Source organism: Ornithodoros turicata, chromosome 9 (assembly GCF_037126465.1).
Source record: "Ornithodoros turicata isolate Travis chromosome 9, ASM3712646v1, whole genome shotgun sequence".
In the NCBI taxonomy this organism is placed as follows: Eukaryota; Metazoa; Arthropoda; class Arachnida; order Ixodida; family Argasidae; genus Ornithodoros; species Ornithodoros turicata.
Window position 1 is genome coordinate 5,968,876 of NC_088209.1, and position 23,500 is coordinate 5,992,375.

A 23,500-nucleotide genomic window follows, 5' to 3' on the forward strand; every position below is an offset into this window, starting at 1 on the left:
AGTTAATTAAAAAAAACTGCAAGCTTTTAAGTATTTACTTCGGACGCTTTCGGAACCTCTGTTTTACCAATTGGGACTTTCAAGAAAAAATAATCTGTGAAAAAACCTGCATCGATACCAGGTGATTTTTGGAGTAATCAGTTGGTTTCTGTTTGCACATTTCTTGCGTGGAACAATGTACCAATGCGCTCTTTCGCTCAGACGTCCGGCTGCCAATTACGTGTTTACATTATATTACATTACAGTCCTTTGGGCTTTTTTGTCCCAACGCCAGGTTCACATGCCTGGGCTATGGGGCAGCAGCTGGTCTGTGCAAGAAATATGTAAACTGAAACCAGTTAAGTATTCTAAAAATCACTGTAGTTGTATTCAATTTAAGAAGGAAAAGAAATCTAGTCTGTCAACTACATACGCCGTTGGATATAAGGAGAGACAATTGCGTGCCAGGAAAAATACAGCAGCGCCACCATGAAGTGTAGTGTCATGTGGCCAGTCTAGCCAATACAGTAGCGAAGTGAGTATGAGGGATTACATTATCTCGCGGAGGAGTGACTGTGACCTCTCTGTGTCTAGCCATCTCATCTGCGGCGGTGTAATATTTTGAGAGCTGACGGACTACATTTATTTCCTTCTTAACTCGAACACGTCTGTAAATTTCGACACAGTTTTTTTTTTTCTTTTTGTGGAATGGTTATCGTTGAAGGTCCTGATCGGTGAAACAGAGGCTCCGAAAGTGTCCGAAGTAAGATCGGTGATGGAAGTGCTGCACCATTTGCACCAAACTGCGCAAATCACAGGGTGCCGCGCCATCCTCCACTGTTGAGGGTATTTTTGCTGCGAGAGGAATTGTCGCAGCGACTTACTAGCTTGCTAGTCAGCTGAAGCTGATGCCAGCTAGTCCTAGTCTAGCCCTATAGCGAAGCAGTCTCGGGATGCATACGTGCATAGTCACGTTGATGCTCCAATTTTTGCTGTTTGCGTTATCTTTTGTGCTTTCCCCAAGCTCAGGGACATGTTGCCAACGTCAAATATACGCCAACTAGCTCGCATTTCGCTTTTATGTTCGTCGCTTTCCAAGCTGAGAGCCAGGAGGTGATCTCCACGCTAAGACCACTTTTCGATTCCTAAGCGTAGCTCGGCATGTCTCTAAAGATATCGTTTAGACCTATTGTTGATGGTCATTGTAACTCGCTATCTATGAAGATCACTAGGCTCTTTGACAATGAAACACGTTGCGTACATGGACACGTATTTCATGCCCGCTATGCACTGACTCCTCGGAAGCAGGTTAGGCTCGTGGCTTCCCGATCTCGCCCCTCTAAGTTGAATGGGAAATTGCCCAAGACGCAATTAAACTGAAATTAATGGGGAAAGTGCTCATCCCCCGTAATAAATTAGTAACCATACACGCCCAGGCTCCTCTGGCGGTGCATCGTGAAATGCGCCAAATCTTTTTTTCTTCCTGTGCCAGAATGCTTCGAGGCACTTCCATCACTGTAAAACTAAAAATTTGGAATTTTATTTAACAACTGAGCATACACAAATGAGCCGCTCACTGCTCAGTTCTTGGCCGATGTCTTAAGGGTGGTTACTAAAAAGAAAGCGTTTCGGCAGCACCACCTGTTTACGAATTATTCAGCCGGGACGCTTTGTGAAACAGCTGGTATAATATTGTTGCCACACGCTCGAGTGTCAAGAAAATTAATTTTAGCAATGGTCAGATGCAAGTAACCAAAAAAAGAGAAAAAAAAACTTCATCAACTGACCTAAAAATTGTTCTTAGTATGTGAAGGTGTTTCGGAAATACAAGTACTAAAGCAGATGCAACAACAAATGCAACAAAAGCTCAGGCATGAGGACATCCGTGGTGTCCATTTTTGCACGTGTTACATGCCATTGATCAGCTGTGGGTGAAGCCTTTGGCTTATGAAAGGTGCTGCGCTAATTAGTATTGCCCAGTGCAGTGCCTGCGTGTGCTTCTCAGTACTGTGTCATCCCTTGCTGATATTCCACGCATATCACGCAGCATGTCACATGATCACACACATCGTCATTATCATCCCGTCATCACCTGATCTCTGCAGTTGGCTGCACATCTTGCCCTGTTTTTTGCAAATACTTCTCATGTTGCAGCACCCCAAAATATATTTGTGTGTTCCTTTTAAGGTGCTTATGAAACAGTGCACATTTATCTCGAACATGTTTGGGAAACATTTATCATCTCCCTGCTGTAAGAGCTCATGAGCGCTCGCTTAAAGTGGAACTCTGCTGTCACTCAGGTGGTTTGTTGTGTTTCACACTGCAATTGTTTGGTATGGAAAGCCTTAAAATGCGCTGTTTTTGTGCAACCCTCAAGAAAAGGGTGTGCTCTATTCTTCTGATGTCAAAAATTGGGTAGTCATCGCGCATGTGATAGCATCACATGGGGTCATGTTCTGTGTTGAGTGTCAGTTTTATTCCCTGTTCTGCACAATAATTTTATGTTTCGCAGTTGAGCTTACATGACATTGTGAGCACAAGCTGCGCGGCAGCTGCAATTTTGCAAACACGTACGGGGCAATACTGGAATTGGGAACAGAGTTCCACCTTATGCAGATATGGCAAGATGCTCTGCAATTTTTGTTGATGACATTCCTGACCAATGTCCATTTGAAATTACAGTGCAATCTGTGAGCTGTGTGGACGCGAAAAATATATAGTAGCAATGTGTATTCTTATTGTTGAAGTTGATTCAAAGTTATCTTTGCAAACAACTGGGGACAGGCTGCATGAAAATTTATTACAATGCCTCGCATCTGAAAAGGCTCGGGTTGAAATTATAGCCTCCATTTTGTAGTGTTCTAATCAAATCAAGCACTGTAACTGTAGAGAGTGCACACTGCAGGATTATTCGAGCAGTATGCTTTGTATACTTAAGGTAACCAGCAGTACGATGGATTGAGAATCATATACTGGAGCTATGCTCTTTATGGTGTGTCATTTAGTTGTGATAATTCTCACGATTGAAAATGCTAATTGACCAACTGTTTTTGTCTGGGCTGGCATTCTCTTTGTTGGGCATATCTTTCGTGAAGCTCCTGTTAAAAAAAAACAAAAAAAAACAGAATCACAGGCAAGGCATATGTGATGCCGCATCACAAGACTGCAGCTCTCCCTCTGACGTGCTAACCACACACAGTAGTCTGCTGCCTTCATGTATTACAACAGGCCTAAAAGCGTCACAGTACTCCCGTAGTAAGCTTGTGCTGAATTTAGTTTGCTTACTGCAGTGGCACTTGCTACATGACCCACAATGGTGGCAATAAGTTTGAAATATGATACGTTTAAGTATAATGAAATAGCGCATTATTGTGGGCATTTTGAAAAATTCGGTTCAAAGCTATAACTGGAACATGTGAACGATCATGTGCGCGTAGGATAGAAAACATCGGGAGTGGAAGCGCCGCACCAACTGCGTCATCCTACACTCCACCGTATTTCTTGCGCCAACCTGTGCCTGGGTGATGTCTTCAACGTCTTCGGGCATGTTGCAGGCTTTGTTTAATCAAAGGTGCCGCTGCTGCTGTTCTCTCAACCTTTTAGTCTCCAACTTTAGTCAACTTTTAGTCTCTTCGACTCTAGTCAACTTTTAGTTTAGTTTCTCTCAACTTTTAGTCTCTTCAACTTTAGTCAACTTTTAGTTTAGCTTCTCTCAACTTTTAGATTTGCAACACAGGCACCTCCTACACCCGCTGTTCCTTCGGGCATTCGCCTGCGACAAAATCGAGGTCCTGGAAAGTAATTGTTCCGACGCCGAGACATACAACGGGACAAACGTCAGAATATCTTGCGACAGATATCTTGCGACAGATATCTTGTCCTGATCACACGTCAGAGGTAGCGGGTCACATGGTAGCGGGTTTTTTAGGATTTAACCAAAAATATTCTAAACATACATTGGTTCGAGGAATTTGGAATTATCTGAAAAGCTCCGCTCTGGAGGGTCCTGTGCCCCGATGACACGGTTATGGGGTTCGTTTCCTTTGCGTTGAGATTGCTCCCGCGACAAGGAAGGGTGTATCTCTCGACCAAAGTCCACCCTGCATCGTCCGTGTAGTACGGGTGATCTTCATCTTTGCCTAGAGCCATCTCAACACTGCAGAGGCTTCCGCAAAGTGACATCGTATCTAGTGGCTCTACGGGACATTTGATATAAGGGCAGGTTTAAAGTTTACTCGAGGGTGCAGTGAACAGGTTGCACAAGAACGGTGCGCATGACACTTCAAACTGCGTTGGGGAGAAGCTGCAACACTGAGTTACTAGTGTGAAAGGAGGTACACTACAACTGTTTCTCGTAGCAGTTTGTGGTCTTCGTGACAGCATTTTGGGCCATGTAGAAAGTGCCAGTGTGGCAGGTAAGTGAACAAAGTGTGGCACAGCTTTTTCCTAAGAACCTCAAAGCCTGGTGTAATACATGGAGGCCCAGGCTGTGGGCTATCACGTGACGTGATGCTTCTTGTTCCCCATCAGAGTTGAGGAGCTGAAAAAGAAACAGTACGACCAAATTCTGTAGTCGCTTGAATGACAGTACCAAGGTGAGCTACGTACTCGATTGGCTCCGCACGTGGCACGGAGGCCAACGGGCGACTCGTGTCAGCCCGCTCGGCACGTGCGTCGGCCTCTCGTGCCAGCCTCTCTCGTCTACTGTGGCGGCTTTCATGTGTTACCCTCGGTTCTGTTGCTACCCAACAAGCAGGATGCAGCCCGTTTAACGTACCACTGTGGTGGAGCATCTTGCAAACGTTTGATAACCTTCCTGCTAACCCGCCCTTTTGCAGAAGTTTCGGTTAGAACTGCCTTCCCCGATCTTGCCAAGTTTGTTGCACCCGTCGCCTCTCACTCCAATGGGATGGGACTCTGGCTTGGGATTTGAACGACTCTAGCTTCTTGGGCTAAGGTGAACAACACACTTTGCTCTGGTGGCACGCTGCCTTCTGTTCTGTGTTTTGTAGTACCTTGCTTTTTTTTTTTTTTTTCACGTGTCTCTTTCTCTTTTGCTGCTCTTCTTTTTTTTTTTGCATGTTGCTGTCTTGTGCTGATCCGTTTGCGTGCGGTACCTGTCGGCTTTACATTTGCATGGCTCTGGCCTTATTTCCTCCTGATTCAGGCTGTTCTTGCTGATGGAATATATTGTAATGGCATATACAGAGGGTCAAACGCTCACGTCAGATTGTCATAGTTAATGCCTTAAAAAAGAAAACGACTGTGAAGAAGGATGCAGCGGTGTGAAGGCCTTCCCACAAGCAGCTGTGTCACGTGGTACCATAACTGCCTTTTAAGTGGCATTTTCTGACGTGCAAGGAGATATGGACACATACATATACCGTATTTTGTGGTGTATCACACGCACCCGTGGAAATAAGCGGGACGTGAAAAAACGCTGGCAGAGCGACAGGAAACTTTAAATTTCACATCATTGTTGGCGTCCACGGCAATCAAAGCTTGTGTGCGGTGTTTGAGTGTTTCTTATTACAGTTTACATCTACCATGGACGCAGTGTTTAGTTGAAGCCGTTGAACTCGGATCCGACAAAGTCGGTGTCGTACTGGTTTCCTTGCCGCTGTCAGATATCTTCTCAACAGTGCTAGTGTCCTGAAATGAGAATTTTAGCGAGCCTGTCGCCTCTGTGCACTCTACGTGTACTCGTGCTTGACGTCTTATCATTCATTCCCCCTTTTTTCACCTAACATGACACTTAAATGATATATGCCAATGTTCAGCGGGTGGACCAAGGCTTGAGGCTAGAGGTCATGCGACATCTCTTTCAGGAGAAACTGTAACGTATTCTATGCATCAGTGTATAATGTGCACTGCCCCTTGGGAACACTCTTTATAATTAGGCAGTGACTTTTTCGGGATAAACCTGATTCCGGCCGGTTATTCTCCCCCGAACTGACCTCCGACCAATTCGGGTTAAACCCGATTTCTCCCCGAATTCCAGTCACTATGAAATCCTCAAGTGACGCTTCCACTGGAGACAGACAAAGGTCGCCACGTGTAGCACATGAAAGAATGGGTCACTTACGTTCCCAGAAATGTACCCATGTGTGTCAGCACTGTCTATGCCTTCGGGTATTAGCGCTGGTAGGTCACCCAAAAAAAAGAAAATAAAAGGAAATGACTTAGCAGACAAGAGGAGAAACAAAAAACACCCGATAACACCCGAAGGCACAATTATAACCCGATTTCTTCCCGAATTACAGATTTAAAAATAGTGCCCGATTTTTACCCCCCCGAATCTGAGAAAGGCATATAACGCAAAAAAGTCACTCCCTATTTATAATGTGGGTGCTATACACCAGAAAATACGGTAGTCTGCTGAGGAACGATGTTACATAAAAATGTCAGAAATTTGTAGCTTTACATCACGAAAGAACTGCCGTTCTCAGGTTGAACATGACTAGGGTCAAGTTTACCACTGCTTATGTATCTGAGTGCTATAAAGCTCAAATAAAATGAAGCCTTCGGTCAGTGTGGCACTAGATTGTGCCAGACATACGCATATCTCCAAGAGTCATGCACAAGTTCAGTTCTGCAAGTTGTAGTGCTGAACAGCAGTAATAGGATTTGTTGTGATACCATATTTGCTAGCATGGTTACCACGCTCCCAACGTGACCTTTGAAATCTTGGAACTGTCCTGCGCGTGACAAGATGCGGGGCATGCAGGTTTACTCGGAACAAGGTTACACCTCATGTTCTCGGATTTTATGTTCTCCAAAATGGGCTTTTGTTTCAAGAACAGTAAAACGGGGTTGAATTGGGCGATATTGGCATGCCAGGTTTGTCGTTATCTCATCAGTAAGCCAGTAGATGCCGTCCGTGTATCTGTGTTTGTTTGTCATTTTCTTCGCACGCATTTCGTACGCCCCGATACCTGAGGCACGGCTGGCATGTACTGTACGGCAGAGGCCAGTGTCTTACAGCCTGAACATACTTTCCGCGCTTAACTGACTTCGTCCCTCTATGATGCTGCCTCTCTGGCTATAACGAGCGCATTAATCGTGCAAGTAAATACGGTATGTTGCACATATACCTACAGCGTCCAGGCTACGGTGGCTTTCTGCCTTTCTGGTGCGCAACAGTTGAAAGTGAATGGGTGAGCCAGGAAAAAATTTTGTATAGTAAATGAAATTGGGCCAAACTGATTATAGTGTTTATGAAGTGAATGACTTCCCTCGAAAAAGTCAGACCCTCTGTACACTTTTCGATAAAAGCGCTAAAATTAAACGCGAACGGACAGACGGCAAAGCGCTGACTGACAAACCGCACATTTAATTCGCAATCAAAGCATGGCAGTCAACGATATCGCAGTCCAGGTTTCTAGCGCATTTATGGAAGCGTTTGACAAACTAGCCCAGTTATTAACGCTTTTTAGCAGTGGCGTAGCCAGAGGGGGATTTTGGGGGTTCAAACTTCCAAAATTTCACCTTTATAGTGCATTTGGGAGAGGGGATGGGGAATCTTCCACCCCCATGTAAAGTCCCCATAGGACCTCTCCTGAAATACTTTTTCTGGCTATGCCACTGCTCTTTAGTCCTCTGTATATGCCATTATATGCTGTATTCGTATTTGCAACCTGCCCAAGTATTTGCGGAAGCATTGCATTAGGGGTAATTTTTGCTTTCGCTCTAAGCATGCTAAACTTGCTGTGGTTGTTGTTACCTGCCCCTATTGCACTTTGCTAATGCACTGAGAGGTTTAGTTATTTGGCATAATGATGTCTTTATGACCCAGCCTGCACAGTCGCAGTATTTTTAAGCGAGACACACACATGGCATTGGTCTTGCGTAAATGTTGTGTAAGACTTTGTGTATGCTGGGATGCGAGGAGCATTCTCTTGTTGCCCTCAGTTCTGTAATAGTGTGTGAGTAATGGGACCAGATGTCCCTATTTTAGGTGGGACAATCCCGCTTTTGTGGTCGTGGTCCCACCAGCCTATTTGGGGATGGTGTTTTGTCCCATTTGTGGTTGGAACGATCCCCTAATGGGAAAAAAGATGTGGCAGAAAAAGAGTTTTCTACTCTCACATTGCCCTCTCCTGGCTCCCATCTTTCCACTATTAAGCCAATGGAACATTATGATGCATTCGCTAATAAGCCATCCCTATGACGGTACTTTGTGGATATTGCTTATCAAGCTGCCTCAGTGGGAGGCGAATTATCTTGATACAGTGATCAACCATTGCGATGTTGACGATAACGATGAATAGGAAGTTCAGCGATTCAACAAGTTCGGGCACGATTTTTAGCTCTTATCCGTACAAGTGTGAGGACACAGTAAACAGAATGCATTCTGGTCAATGTGTTTAATATGCGCGCTCAGCAGTACGAAAATTGCAAACTGTATGGCTGTTAACCTCCAAGCTGCAAACGAAATGCAAAAGACAAAATACAATCTGGCTCAAGAATACAGACTCGTGCCCAAGATTTGCGCACACCTGTTACATCTGCCTCGTTAATGTTCAGCTAGACACACTTCAAAGGTTACTGCACAAACAATAAATAAACCAAAAAAGAACACCACTTAAAATACGGGGAAATATAAGAGCAGTGGGAATTGGCAAAGTGAAATGTACGGTATTTGCTTTGCTGAGGCCCCCACATCCTGCCTTGGAGTCGGAGGAATATGGTCGCATTGGGTATGAGTACATTAATACTAATGAGGGCTAGGCATGTACATATTACTCTTAATACATTTGGGATTTGTATGATGTATTATACCTAATATAGGTTTCAGAACAGTATCTGTATTATGTATTATAATATGCAAAAACTCGTATTACAAGTATGATAATGCTCCAGTAATACTTCTGGGGTGTTGACATGTGGGTTCACCTTGTATGCCCTATAAGCACGGTGATAATCCGGTCAGGCGGGTCAGCACACCACACGTTTTAGGTCATCCGTTCTTTGAACACCTACTCCTCTGGGGATTAGTCAGTGTACCCTCTTCGGTCATAAAATTCCCGGGAAACACAATAAACAATCGGAAGTGCTTCTAGCTTTACGTCCAAGGGTAATGTACGCACCGAGGCCGGCTTCTACGTCTGGTACGCGGGAAGTTTTTGCCCCCCCTCCCAGGAGTCTGCTCAGGAGGGACAGTTGCCCTCAACCCTGGCTAGTCTTAAAAGGGAATGCCACAAGACGTTTTTTGCTTCAGCGCACGGACTAGGGGCGGATCCAGACCCTCGGTTTGGAGGAGGAGGGGGGGGGCAGTTTCTTTGTCAGAGCACATAGTGTGGGGAGGGGAGAGAGGAAATCTAATGTCCAAATCCCCCCCCTGCCCCGGATCCACCACTGTCTCCAAAATTGAATTTTTGAGAAAATGTTATTCAAGCCAAATGGTCAGTAACACATCTATAGTTTCATACAACAGCGCTGTTAATTGTGAAATAAATGTTGTGTACATCCTAGGCTTTTCAAAAAGTTATGAATGTGTTTGTTTATTACCGTAATTGTTATACATAATACAGTATTATACTATGTCCAAATTGTCATCACAAGTGATCAACCCTGCCCTTGTAAATCCTGCTGGAATTGTATGCCCGGAAGGCAGTGCCTAGGGAACTGCCGCGGTTGCCTCCCTCTCATTCGTGGCTTGGAGGGGCTACGGAACCACCGGGGTTGTGCGCATGTGGAATGACGCGGCTGCCGGACTTGTCCTCCATTCACCCATCGCCAGTCCGCTGCCGTCGTCGAGCAGTACTGGTCTCTTCCTCTGTTTTTTTTTTTGCTTCTTTCGTTTGTTTGCTTCCTTTTCTTCGTTTTTGCCCCTAGCTTGTGAACTTGAGAACCTCTGCTGCCCCTGTTGGGTGGGCACGGAGACTGATCCAGGATTTCTCCGAGTGGAGGGGAGGGGTCTTGTCTTGGACAGCATGCTGTTACGCTACCGAGGTCAATTGAAACTTTATGAAATGACTAAAATTGAGGGGGTCAGGACATTTGGACCCCTTCACCCCCCATAAATCCCGCCCTAGGTGGGAGGGAAGGTGACAACAACAGAACTGCTGTGTTGTCATGCGTTTTCACCTTCACGCTAAACAGGCATGTTGCAAAATTTTTGGGTGGCGTGATGGTTTGGGGTTTTTGCGAGATTTGTGTGCAGAGTGAGGGGAGAAATTCCCTGAGAAATTCCCTGAGAAATTCCTGGGTGGTTGCACACATGCACAACACTTGCCACAAGTCAAGTTACTTTTCTCAATAACTTTTGCTCGTTTTCAAACTATATTTTCTGATTCAAAATTATGAGTGACAACAGTCATCAACAGGTGACATAATTTGGCTTGCCAGCCTGACTTGATTGCTGATCATCACATTACGTAACCCAAGGTATAGTCTGGTTTATCAGTCGTACAGCAACTAAACTCACTAAATCAACCGAATAAATTTATTTTAGGGGTGGGCCAACCGAATCCGCGAATTTTCAAATCCTAGGCAGGGATTCAAAATTCTGGAATCCAAATCCCAGTGCCCAAAACGGCGAATAGAATACTTCGAATCCACCAACCACATTTGTTTGTTTCTTTTTAAAATAGGTGCCTCCAGTGTCCGTCGAAAGCCTCATTGGCCAGTGGGTGTTTTCTTGTTTGTTTGTTTACATTGCTCTGGACTGAAAGAGTTCATGCACAAACTCTCATTAGAAGTCTAAAGTAACATGGTTATGCGTTTGATTGTTTCTTAGTCTCTTGGAAAGAATTCGGACTTGAGTGTTTGTGTATTTCCTGTAGTCGATGAACATGTTAAATAAATTACATTTAGGAAGAAGTATATGGGTACGTTTGCTCCTGAAAGTGAACTACTATTTAATTTGTTTCTCATTAAACAAAGACGCGAAATTCTGCTTCAAAACATTATTCAGGAAGTGTTATTCCCCTGGCTTTAAACCATTTTTTAATTTTTAAATAAAGGATTTGAAAGATTCTAAATTCGTAAGATTCGTGGATTTGCAGAACCTTCCTTGGATTCGGATTTAGAAAATTCTGGATTCGTTTATTTATTTATTCCTCAGTACCCCAAGTGTCCTCGTGGACAAGAAAAAAGTAATTGTAAAAGTACTGAGCCATTTTTGGAAGTGTATTTTTTCCGCTGGGGATACTGTAGCTGTAACTCAGATACTTATTAGAAGCAACTTTAGCAACTTCCTCATTATAGGCATTCTACCAGTAAAGCACCCATCCTCTTCTTTCTTTCCTTTTCTTTTTTTTTTTTTGACAAGCTGCACAGCTAATAGTATGTCCATGTGTGACTAGCCTATTGTAATCTTTAGTCAGACTATCTTTGTTCAGCACTCCCATTATATTGTGCAGACCTGTGGCAAGTGTTTTGTTTGAGCAAACACCCAGGAATTTTCCCGGCCCTCTCCCTCACCCAAACACTCTGCACACAAATCTCACAAAACTCCCCGGTTCACCCCCAACCACGCAGCCTAAAAAATTGCAATGTCGTGCCTTTTTCGCGTGCGTGCGAAAACGCACATGACAGCATGGCAGTAGCGTTCTGTTATGTCACATACTTCTCCACCCGCTGGGGGCAAAAACAAAGAGAAAGAAAAAAAGAAAGAAAAAAATAGAGGAAGGGACCAGTACTGCGCGACAGCGACAGACTAGCGGAGACAAGTCCGGCAGCCACAACATTGCGCATACGCTCAAGCCTGGCATCCGTAGCCAATCTGAACAACGAATGAGAAGGATACCGCCGCAGCGGTTCTCTAGACACTGCCTTCACCGAAACTTAGCTATACCCTTCACTCACTCATTTCGCTACTTCGCAAACGATGCGTGTCTCGTGCATCCCGTTTCGATGAAACTGTCCACCTTCAGTCACCCATGACTCCCACAAATGTCTCAGAACAGCTTTAAAGCTGTGAGTGACAGATATGTCCAATGGTTGCAGCATTTTTGTCGTGCCGCTAGGAATGGTTACGGGCACGCACCTTTTTTCTGCGGTTGCCTTTCATGGGTGACTTCATCAGCAGCATGGTCGCGGACTTCCGCCAGTCTCAAACTGACTTTTCAGTAACGGCGGAGTGCCCCAAACACCCGGCTTACTCCTAGTACCGGCCGGCGCTGTGATGAGAAGTAAAGTGGCGTTTTGGCTTACCATGCCGGAAGCAGAAGCCACTATCGTGGGTGGAAGATTGTGCGAGAAGACATTGGCAATAGTGGCGACACTCAGCAAAAAATCGCATATAAGTCACTCCTTTGTATAAGACGCATCATCAAAATATTCAGAAAAAAGCCGCGACTTATAAACCGAAAAATATGGTATGTGCATAATATTGAACACCCTGTCCCTAAAACCAGCATTTTAAAAGTTAGCTAATTATTCTTGGTAGCGGCTCTTATATTATTGCATAATTAATTGGGCAGAATGGAAAATCATCTCAGTTGTGACATCCTGTATATGTTCCGTCCAACATCAGATTGAGCTCGAAATGAGAAAAGTCTTTATACAGGGCCATTAACATCTATGAAAAAATTTATCTGAAGGCTAATTCCACCAAATTTGTAACAAGTAAGAAACCTTAGGATTTGATAAAAATAAATGTATTCGATAGCCTTAGTCAATGATTAAAAAAAAATCACCCAGTGCTGATCATAACTTTTTTTTATCGAGTTGTTAAATAAGATGCACCGCATTTGAATAAATGAGGGATACATGCTTACACATTGGAAATGTGCGCATTATGAGTCGCATCCTTGCTCCAGCATTTGGATTTTTTTTTACTTGTTTCCAAGGAAAACTTTCTTCAGGCTAGTTACACTGAATTTCGAACAAGTTTGGTGGGTAACTCTACTTGGACACTTGGTTCTGCTATAGCAGAGGCAGTTATTTCTTGAAAAATTGTACAACTCGTGACAGATTGTGAAAGTGGCCTTTTTGTTAGTGTTTCTCTTACATGACCGGTTCATCGCAGGAATGCGAGAGACCCAGCAGTGTCCTCATCATTAAAAGCCAATCAGTGACGTCAGTGACGTTCAGTGACGTCAATTTCCTTTCTTTTGTGCGCACAGAAATATGATTTTTTGTCAATTTTCGGAAAGACCTGTCGCGCAGTTAGCGTACTTTGGACACTTGTAACATGAGCGCCGCTAAAATTATGGCACCAGTCTTCGATATTTTGTAGGACAACACAATATGGACATCTCGAACTATGGACGATTTTTGTGAGGACCAAACGTTTTCAATGCAATTTCGTCTGGTTAATTCGGTCCCCTGGTTTGTTTTGGTCCTCATGTCATGGCAAGAATGCCTTCGATGGAGTCGGTGTCGTAAAGCATGCTGCAACAATATACAACCTGCGCAGCAAAACAACTGACGCAATCACTGCTACCTTGACTGACCCTGTGCAGAAAAAGGACTGAAACTGTGAAACTTGTTATGTATGTGAGATGGAGGACAGAACATGGAGAGGTTGCCTTCAAGAGAGTGCACATAGATGTATACAATATGTTTCAGGAAAACTGGGCCAAAGTTTAAAAATAGAATGGTTCATTGCACACCAAAAAGATGGGCTGCATACGTTACCAGTGGCCTGAGGACACTCAAAGAATTTCTTTTGTAATTCATTAGTTAGTTAGTCGGTTCTTTAATTATGAGGATGAGAGCCAGAATGTCAATGAGAAAGTTGCACCGGGCGATACAACAACACGAAACCTGTTGATTGCAACTTTTTACCTCTAGTGGATCCTTTTTTCCCTGGCTCCAAAGACTAACTTTGGGGTTTGCGAAAAATCGATGTGGAACCTGTCGCGGACACGCGGGGAGCGCCGGATCACAGCGCTCTGGAGCGTCCTGTTACTGAACGAAGACTATAGCCACAGCTCTCATTGACATTTTGGCTTTGCATTGAATCCTCGAGCGTCTGCGACAGGTTCCGCTTCGGGTTTTTGCAAACCCGAAAGTTAGTCTTTGGAGCCGGGAAAAAAGGAATCCATTAGAGGTACAACTCCCGTCAACCTTAATAATAACACTGGAAAAAATATGGTCTCGTTCCCAAGCGCAATTACAGCAACCCTTGGAGCCACGAGGAAATCTTAATCGAATTAAATTATTCTGTTAGTTTAACGCAAGTATTTTGTTCACTCAACTTTCCCCCAGTGCCTTAAGGGTGGCTGTTATCGCGCACGGAAATGAGACCGAATTTTTTCAAGAGTTGTTATTAAGGTTGACGGGAGCTGTACAAAGTTGCAAGAAAAGGATTTTGTGTTACTGTATCGCCCACTACAACTTTATCATTGACATTTTATCTCTAATCCTTATAATTAAAAAAAACTGACTAATGAATGTCACTAATTAACTAATTACAAAATAAAAATGGTTTGAGTATCCTCACACCGCTGGTAACACTATGCAGTTAGTCTTTTTGGTGTGCGATGAACCATTCTATTTTTAAACTTTGGCTCATTTCTCTGAAGCACCATTTACGGTATACGTATCCGTCATCCGTAAATAAGCATGCCATGTGCCCCCCCCCCCCCCCCCCCTTCATAAATGTTCTCACTTGTTCTGTTTCAATTGAAACATGCTAGGCACCTTTGAGAGGTGACCTACTACGACGAACCGGAAGGAGGCAGAAGATCAGACGATTGAGCGCGCACACCGGCATTCGATTGAAACATTGCTGCGTCGGCTGTGATCAAGACCAGATGCCAATTTTTATTCCAGATATTGTGCAAAGATTGTCCTAAAAAGTATAAAAACAGGTGGCATAGTTTTAGTGGCGCCCTCACGCTACGAGCGTCCAAAGTACGCTAATTTTGAGGCACGTGTATACGAAAATTGACAAAACAATCACATCTCCGTGCGCACAAGGCGAAGGAAATTGATAGCTCTGTAAAGGGCTTTGAATGGCGAAGACATCAGTGTGTCTCACATTTCTGCAATGAATCGGTGATGTAGGAGGAACACTAAAAGAACAGATGCTTTCGCGATGTGTAGTGAGTTTTACAATTGTTGAAAAAAATACCTCCTGGTGCTGTAGCAAGACCAAGTAGCCAAGTGGTTACCCACCAGGTGTATGTTACATAGTAAAGCTTGTGGTATCCTGCAATGCGCCGTTGGCTACAGGGAAATCTGCGAAATCGCCTGCCGCGGTGTTCAACAATAATTTCTCTGTCTCTCTCTCGCGAACGGCTTTGTCCCCAAAGGTGTAACGGTGTTTTTCCTTTTTTTTTTGTTTTCCTCATTGACCAAAGCCTATTGAATAAATTTTTTTCAATTGAATTAGATACTCTAAGGTTACTTGCTTGTTTGAAATTTGATGAAACTAGCCTCAAGAAAGTGTTCTTTGGAAATAAGAAAACGAAAGTTTTTCCAAATGTTGGAGGTAGGATGCTGCTCATAATGTAGACATCCTTTAGATGTGTAAACCCTTATTTGTCCAAATGCAGTGCATCTTGTTTGGCATCTCAATTAAAAAAAAAAGAATTATGACCAACAGTACCCCATATTTCATCCATCATGAACGCTTTTGAGGCTGCAGGTAATACCCGTGAGTATTAAAAAACAATAATTACAAATGCTTCAGAATACTTGGCTCTCTCGAAGGCTTCGATTTTGAGTACCGCATAAGCTTATTCAGTTCTGCAACTCAGAAAGTATGGAAATTTTCCGAGCTTGTCTGGAGATTTTGAGAAGAATGCGAAGATAGCAACCCGTAGGCAGATAAATACACGGCACCGCTCAGTGAGGTCTCTGTTACTTGAGAATGTGTCATCCACATGGCTCAGTGCACATGCAGGGTCCATTGTAACTGATGCAAACACTTTTCTCGTTGCCACGAACAGGTCATGCAGCTACGAATAATAAACAAGCGCCTCAATTCAGCCTTAGCCCTGTCCAAGCTGCAACAAGATGGCTCCCCTTCGTCACCCACTTCCCCCAGTGCTTACTCTCCTCCATTGGCGTTCACCCACGGCATGATGAGCCGCAGCGGAAGTCTGCCCGAAGACAACCTCTCTGAGCACATCCTGCAACTGGGCTTTGAGTACTCTGCTCCGAACAAGGCCAAGGTTTCCAATGGGGAGGCTTGATACGGAAAGCGAGATGGAAAATGTCTGTGATGTGGACTCTCGATTCAGTTCTTCAGAGGGTGTCTCTGATTTGCGCGCGACTGGCACAGTTTTGTGAAGAACGAGTGGAAATACTCCCTTTAGTGCTGAGCATTGTATATGTTGCGCAGTTTTATTCGCTGTTCTTACGCTATATAGCTGCTGAGGCTGGTACCTTATTGAAAAAATTGCCGGAATTTAACGCGATTGTGCGCATCACTGAGTGCACTCACACTGTAATGCGTACATAAATATCAATTGCTCGATGCGTCACATGCAGCTTTCTTGTTCTGATTTTGATACAAGCAGGCCATGGTTTAGGAATATGGAGAGCTGTTTCTTACCGCCCTTAATTCTTCCAGTACACCAAACCATCAATCAACCGCACCCAATTTGATCAACCATTTTGCATGGCACACGACATACACAGTCGAAAGAAGCGCATGTTACTGTTTTTTTCCCTCCTGGTGCTCTTCGTTGAGGTGACAAACCTATTGCGATCAAGTGCGCACAATATTTTCAACATAATTAGGGCGAAATTGTAATCTTTGCTTTCCTAGCCTTGTTTTTGCTGCTTTTGTTCCAAAGTTTTCAACATTTCAAAAGCACATCTACTCCAGAATGTTGGTGCGTTACATAGTGAGAGAATGTGGAAAACAGAAAACCACTGGAGAACAAGGAAAGGATGTGCTTCAGAATTGAGAGCTTACATTTGTATTGACCAGCAGGATATCCACCATTAATGTCTGTGCAAGTACATGGAACTGCTGTACAGAGGTCAAAGGAAGAGGTCATATTCCATTGTTTTGTCTGTGGCCGTCCTTGCGGTGTAGTGCAAGAACTTTTCTGCTGATTGAAGGAACAGAAAAAAATCTTTTGTAATCTAATAGAGGGTTAGTATAATCACCCTTGTGCAATCTCGTTTTGCTGCTAGTCCAAAAACAGAATGGTAGTGGGAGCGTGGAACGGAGATATACTAGAGGGGAAACGTTAGGCCATCCTTCGTACGCATGTAATGCATCATATGATATGTCACAACAAAGTTCACAGTTCCATGTGTGTTCACTGGGGGCAAATTTGCTTAATTACAGTTTGTGGATGGATCTGATGCATGCCTATTCTCATCATGCCTTTCTTAACTGTGCTTTTTTCCCATGTTCTACATAACTTTTGCTCCTCTGTATCTTTAAAAAGGCAGAATCCTTTAACTTAGTAAATGGCATTCAGTAAATCAGTGTTAATTCTACTTTGGAGCAGAGAAATATTTTCGTCTTATGAGCATTCCGTTTTAAGTCTTGGATTACAGTAGAGGATATGTTCATGTACAAATATTACTCACTGCGTGTTTTGTTCAATATGTTGTTTGTACAAAGTTTAATAACGTGTTTCTTTTTGTAAAATTTCATAGCTGTGAACATAACATGCAATATTCTTGGTTTTTGTCTTGCCTTGTGATACTACGTTATAGTATTCGTCTATCCTGATATTTTGATTAACTATATTGCGTGGCTGTAGAAGAAAAAAATGAGTCGACGTTTTCAACAATTTTGTATTTCTACTTAACTTTTATTGTTGCAATATTTTAAGAGAAGGCTGCCGCTCCATATTATTGGTGCAGTACTCGTTGTACCTAATTTTTACTGCGCTTATTTTTATAGATACCCTTCTGCATATGCGATTTATTTGCAATACTTATATTTTGATGCTTTATATTAAGGTATGATTATCGGTTGTGTACAGAAATTAACATTTATTTATTATGGCTACAAATGCTGCAGTTGCAACACATACCATGGTTATCAAAGTTGAGCTCCGAAGTTGTATAGTCTAGATTGGGAGAGTAGTTTTCAAGACCCTTTTGCTAAAGTGTGTGCAAGTGCGGTCGACTTTAGCTAGGATGTGTGTTGTTTATACGAGTGAAGCAGTTAGCACCATTATTAGGAAAAAGAAAACCACCCTCGCTGCACACTTGAGTAGAATGACATTGCACAATACACTCGGTGATGTTGAATTGAAGACATAGCTCCTTGTAGAGAGTGGACCCGTTGTTTGTTGGTAGTTAGCAGCAGCACCTAGCAGTCCCTGTTATGTCTACTTCCCGTGTTGTGCATATAGAGTAATTGGTGTACAGTATGCTCTGTCCGGAATGAACCTTGTTCAGTTTTGCAAAATAATAAAGTGAATTTTTGCTGAATTGCTTTTGTTTGGATGCGAACTAACACATCAAACTCAAAGAGAGAACCTGCATTCTGTCTTTATTTGAAAACTGCTTTTGAAAGTGCTTTTCAACGTACTCCAGAATACCTCTGCGATCAAGTGCACATTTGTTTACTCGACGTTACCTCAGGCTGCACAGCCCATGGTGGTACTCTAACCCAGTGCATATCTTCCCAGTCTTCAGCGGGGCCTTGAGGTTTCCACGAACAAGTGGGTGGTGTGTCCACATGGTCATGCTGGTGGTGGCACATCGTCTATACAAGATATAGTAGAAATGAGCATTTTCAACATGTGCCAGCCTTTGAGATAATTCAGCCGCCCTCGGGGTCTTCTTCAGTAGTATGTCCGCCTGCAGATCCCAAGATCCGCTCCTTGCACCACGCAGGTGGAGCCAGCGTCGTATGTCCCCTACCGGCGCTGTGCAAAATGTTGGGTAGTGAAGGGTGCGTATCCTCGCTTGCTTGACTATGCGATCTGACTGCGTTGCGGCTGTTCCTGTTCTACGTGGCCTTAGAAATAGCTAAAGTTGCTGATTGTTGGTATGACACTGTTTCTGGCCCATGAACTTCCTGGACAAAGTAGCGCTCTCAAAGGGTCAAGGACCTCATCACTGGACTAGTGCTGAAGATGTCCCGGTGCATTGTCGCTACGTGTGCTGGCTTGGAACTATGCCAAAATCGCCGACTTTCGCGAAATTCTATTTCCGCAGGCATGTAATCTCAGTAGTTGCCGGTTTGTTGAATCATGTTGTGGTTGAACGGTTATGGTATTATGGTTACGGGGAGGAGGGGATAAGTAGAGTTAAAGCAGAGAGGGGGTGGGTCACAGCTACGTTGGTCATTAGCTTGGTTGGGTTTGCATAAACTATTCACAAACCGCACAGGTGGTAATAAATTCTGATTAAAATTGTCATGGCTACAGGGCTGGCGTTTCGTTGGCGTGGTGGCTGTCTCGCATCAACGAAATCATGTCTGTGAGAGCTCCTTGCACAACTTTAATACGTAGTACACTCTGCAGAAACGTTCGACACGAAAATGAAATTTTGAAAATGCAGAACTGCACAGCAATCTTGAGACCTTCTTTTATTGAACAGTAGACGTAACGACCCCTTTAACTTAATATCACGTAAGATCTTTTTAGATTGTCGTTTAGAAAGCCCTGTAATGAGAGGGGTGGATTTCTTCCGCGTATTTTGCTGCACACCCAATAGTGAGCTTTAGTATAACGTACGCTGTCGCCTTTGCGCACGTAAGGGACAGCGTTGGTGGTTTTTCGCACACGCAATACATAAGCAGGGCTTTGCGCATTGCACAGAACCAAGACGCTATCTCTTACGTACGCAAAGGCAACAGCGTACGGTATGCTAGAACCACGACCATCTCTATAATAGTAGTATGATAGAGATGGTCATGGCTAAAACTCTCTACTATTTACTATGGACCCTTCCTATAGGGATGACCATGTAGCAGTGATTTCCCCAGAAATTCACTGCTGGGGGGGGGGGGGGGTGCCGAGCTTTCAAGGGGGGTATGCTTGATGAAGGTTCCACTTAATGAATTTTTCTTAGAAATGGAAAGAATCGTGGCACAATGGCGGTGACATCTCTGCACAGCTTTCCCATTTTATTTGAACATGTTAGTAAGTTAGAACACAGTACATTACAGTACAATACATATTCATTATGAACGGCATTTCAACATTAAGATGCATAATCAAATCGCAAATGGTTCTTGAAGATCCACATTGAGTTTGCGTGCCCGTGCGAATTTTTGCTCGTATATGCGCGCAATATATGCATTGAGGAGCCACTTTCAAATGATTTTTGACATATGCATGGTACGATCATCTGCATGACTGTGGTCCTACAGCCCAAGTTTGACAGTACAGGATGTAATTCGCTGCGCCGGACTCTCTACCAGAGCCGAGCTGGGTGGGGTCACCTGAGAAATTTCAGGGGGGGGGGGGGGTGTTGCAAAAATACAGGGAGGGTAGGGAAATCCCTGCCGTGTAGCACCGCAATTCCACCTCACCCTTGAATTCCACAAAGAACGCATCAAGAGAGAACATCAACCCATCCGTCAGAAACCAGCAAAAATAAAACCCTCCGCAAAAAAGAAAAAAAAGATATATAGAAAAAGAGAGAAAGAAAAGAAAAAACCGTAAAACCCGCAACCGTGAAAATGCCAAACCCACGGGAGAAATTGGGATTATTCGACTCTATTCCGGCGAGGTTTGCGTGGCTATAGAGTCATGCCTGACAAGCCTGTCGCACATGAGAGAACTGATGTTCTGAGGCTGGAACAACATAGAAAGGGCAAATACATACAAAGCCTCAAAAGCTGGCTAACCTTTTCAGTGACTTTAATCTTTCAAGGACTCTACTGCAAGGAGCGGATGGCGGGTCGGGGCAAGGCCGAGGTGTGTGGCAACTTGGTGGAAGTGTACAAGCTGCTCAGACACACCGTCTCCCGCGAGGGACGTTAAATCTCGATCGTGCCTTTTTGGCACGTGTTTACATTCCAAGCAGAAGTAAGAGATTATTCTTCTCGGCAACGCATACACCAATCCGGACAGTAGACCTCTACGATCTCAGTTGTCTCGCGACGTAAACACCCAATTATTATTCGTAGACCTCTACGGAAGACGCATCACTATGACGTTGGTAGACACAGCGAAACAGAAACACCGCTATTTACAAAAGCCGTATTCCTTCACGAAGGTCAAGGGTCGCTTAAAAACAACAAGAACAACTTTATTACGGGATGATGGCTGGGGAGTTTCATCGCGGGGGGCGATACTCTACCCCATTGCTGGAGGTGGAAGCGGGGAATGAAATAATGAGCCCCTTCACAATAAGGATCGAAGTCCTGTGGTGTCCAGAAAGGTGAAGAGAGCCTTGAGGGCAGAGTGTTGGTGTGCTGGATGCGGCCAGGGACCAAGCAATTTTGTGAGAGATGCGGAGAGTACGGCTCGGGAAGGTTGGTAGTGTTGGCATTGGAGACGAATGTGCTCTAGATCTTCAACAGCACCGCAGTGGCTGCTGTGGGGAGAGGCAACTTGTCTCAAGCGGTAACGCCACAGTGCTGTGAAAGCCACGTCGAGGCGCATTCGATGAACTAATGCGGCATCGTGACGAGAGATATGTGCAGGCATGCGGAAAGCGAGCGCTGAATCAACTCTGCCCAGCATGGCGAGGGGTAGAATATCAGCGGTCCGTTGGCGGGTAGCAGGAGCCACGAGGCGTCGAAGTACGGACTGACGATCTCCTCTCAGCAGTACAATACGCATCTCTTTCCGAGACGAGAGAGCTGCTTCGGCGGCGCTGTCAGCCTGTTCATTGCCTTCGACACCGCAATGGGCTGGAACCCATTTGAGAACGAGCCTGTGCCCTGCTTCGTAGACAAGTTTGTAAGCCATTAACACATCCATAACCAACGGTGCGGAGGAGCCTCGTATGCAATAATTTTCAATTGCTTGCAGCGCAGATGTTGAGTCAGTGAAGACCACCCAATTCCGTGGGGTGAAGTGAACGATGTGCTGCAAGTATGGCATAGAGTTCCGCAGCTGTGGATGAGGTGTGATCCAAAGGCGACGTCCTTCAACTACGCCCTCGGATGGGATGACGAATGCCGACGCGGACTTGCCATTTCGAGATGCGCCATGGGCGCAGGCGGCGGTAGAGGTAGAAAACTTCGTGGCTACGATAGCATAAAAATGGGCTCAAAGGACTTGAGGGGGAACCTGATATCTGCGGCCCTGGAGGTCAGGAAGACGTGCGAAGGTGGGTGGCGCAGGCAGAGACCAGGGAGCGTTCGGCGGTGTGACGTCCTTAGGTGCGAAGCCAGAGAGAGCCTGGCGTATCCTCTGCGCTACGCGATGGAAATCACTTTCAGGACGGTATCGAATTTTCCTGAGAGGGTGACGGGGAACGTGCGCACGCAAACGTAGGAAGTGTCGAGCCATTTCCGGCTCACGGAAGACCTCCACCGGGAGTTCACCAGCTTCAGCTAGTGCTTGCCGTGTTTCAGCCATTCTTGGAACTCCAAGGCAGCGACGAAGGCTTCTGGCGAACAGGGTCCGAAGGGTATTTAACGATGTTGTAGAAGCCCTGTGCAAGACTGGAAGGCTGTAAAGCACAGTCGCCCTCACCAAAGCCGCGTGAACGGCTAGAAGGGAGCGTTGATCACAGCCTAAGCCAGAATGGTCAAATGACCTGTAGTTCACCAAACTGACCGTTGACGACTGTCGAACGCTGCACTTACGTGCCATGGAATGCTGTACGAAATGCAGAAACAATAGCTTAAAGTAAGAGGCGTAATACGAAATTAGCACGGCACGCGTATCCTTGAGCATATATGTTCACAGACATTTGAAATAACACGAACTATTTCCAACGCGGACGAGCCACTATGTGGTGTGGCACAGAAACGTGTTGTGTTACAACGCGCGCTGTCCGGAGTTCAGACTTGGAGAGCGTCATCGGCCAGTGGTTGACAACATCGGCCAACGGCCTGCTTAACTCAGAATAAATTTTAATTTCAGATTTACGTTTAGTTTTCACTTGCAATACTTTGCGATGCCATGTGTATTCTGGAATTTCACTAGAATTGAACGAGTTCCTCAAAGTAGTTTGCTCCACTGACATACGGCGTTCTTCTCAATGATATTATAAATTAATTTGAGAATATGATGTACTATTGGTCGCCATTACACCCGTTGGCGTCTCACTTATTGTATTGGTGGCTCTGCAACGTGTTGGATCCCAATAAATCCCAATTCGAAATCCCATTCTCAATAATACATAATAGGCCAATTCCTCCATTTTAAAAGGTTGCAATGTGAGCTCTGTGAAACGTAACAGGAATGTTCTGAGGGAATATTTAGCCAACGTTTCTGATGCAAGGTAGCGGTGTTGTTTCGTTATGCTGACAACGTAACGTTTCTAAAGCAACGTACCAGCAATGTATCTTTTTTGTTGAACATGTAACGTTTCCAGCAGAACGTTGCAATAACGTCATTCTTTCGTTGGGAACGTTGCTCTCACGTCGGACAGATTCAGGCAACGTTGCTGCAACTTTTTGTGCTACCTCGGCTGCAACATCACCTATAAACAAGCGCGTGCTGTATTTTGATCAATAATTGCATTGTGCCTATTTGTTCAAAGCCATATATTTTTACCGAAACACTTTTAC

At 44.4% G+C, this 23,500-nt stretch overlaps 1 protein-coding gene across 5 annotated transcripts in view; it reads left to right on the plus strand.

Moving 5' to 3' along the window:
• Nucleotides 1-18,285, plus strand: part of LOC135368070 (ecotropic viral integration site 5 ortholog-like) — a 176,687-nt gene extending 158,402 nt beyond the window's left edge. For 4 of the 5 annotated variants that reach the window (XM_064601146.1, XM_064601148.1, XM_064601147.1 and 1 more), the window contains one exon: nucleotides 15,828-18,285. In XM_064601146.1, coding sequence (XP_064457216.1) covers nucleotides 15,828-16,073 — 246 coding nt within the window. In that variant the 3' untranslated portion in view covers nucleotides 16,074-18,285. Of the gene's footprint in view, nucleotides 1-4,817; nucleotides 4,937-15,827 lie in introns of all 5 variants that reach the window. The other variant, XM_064601145.1, reaches the window with a different exon arrangement.
• Nucleotides 18,286-23,500: the final 5,215 nt, after the last annotated feature.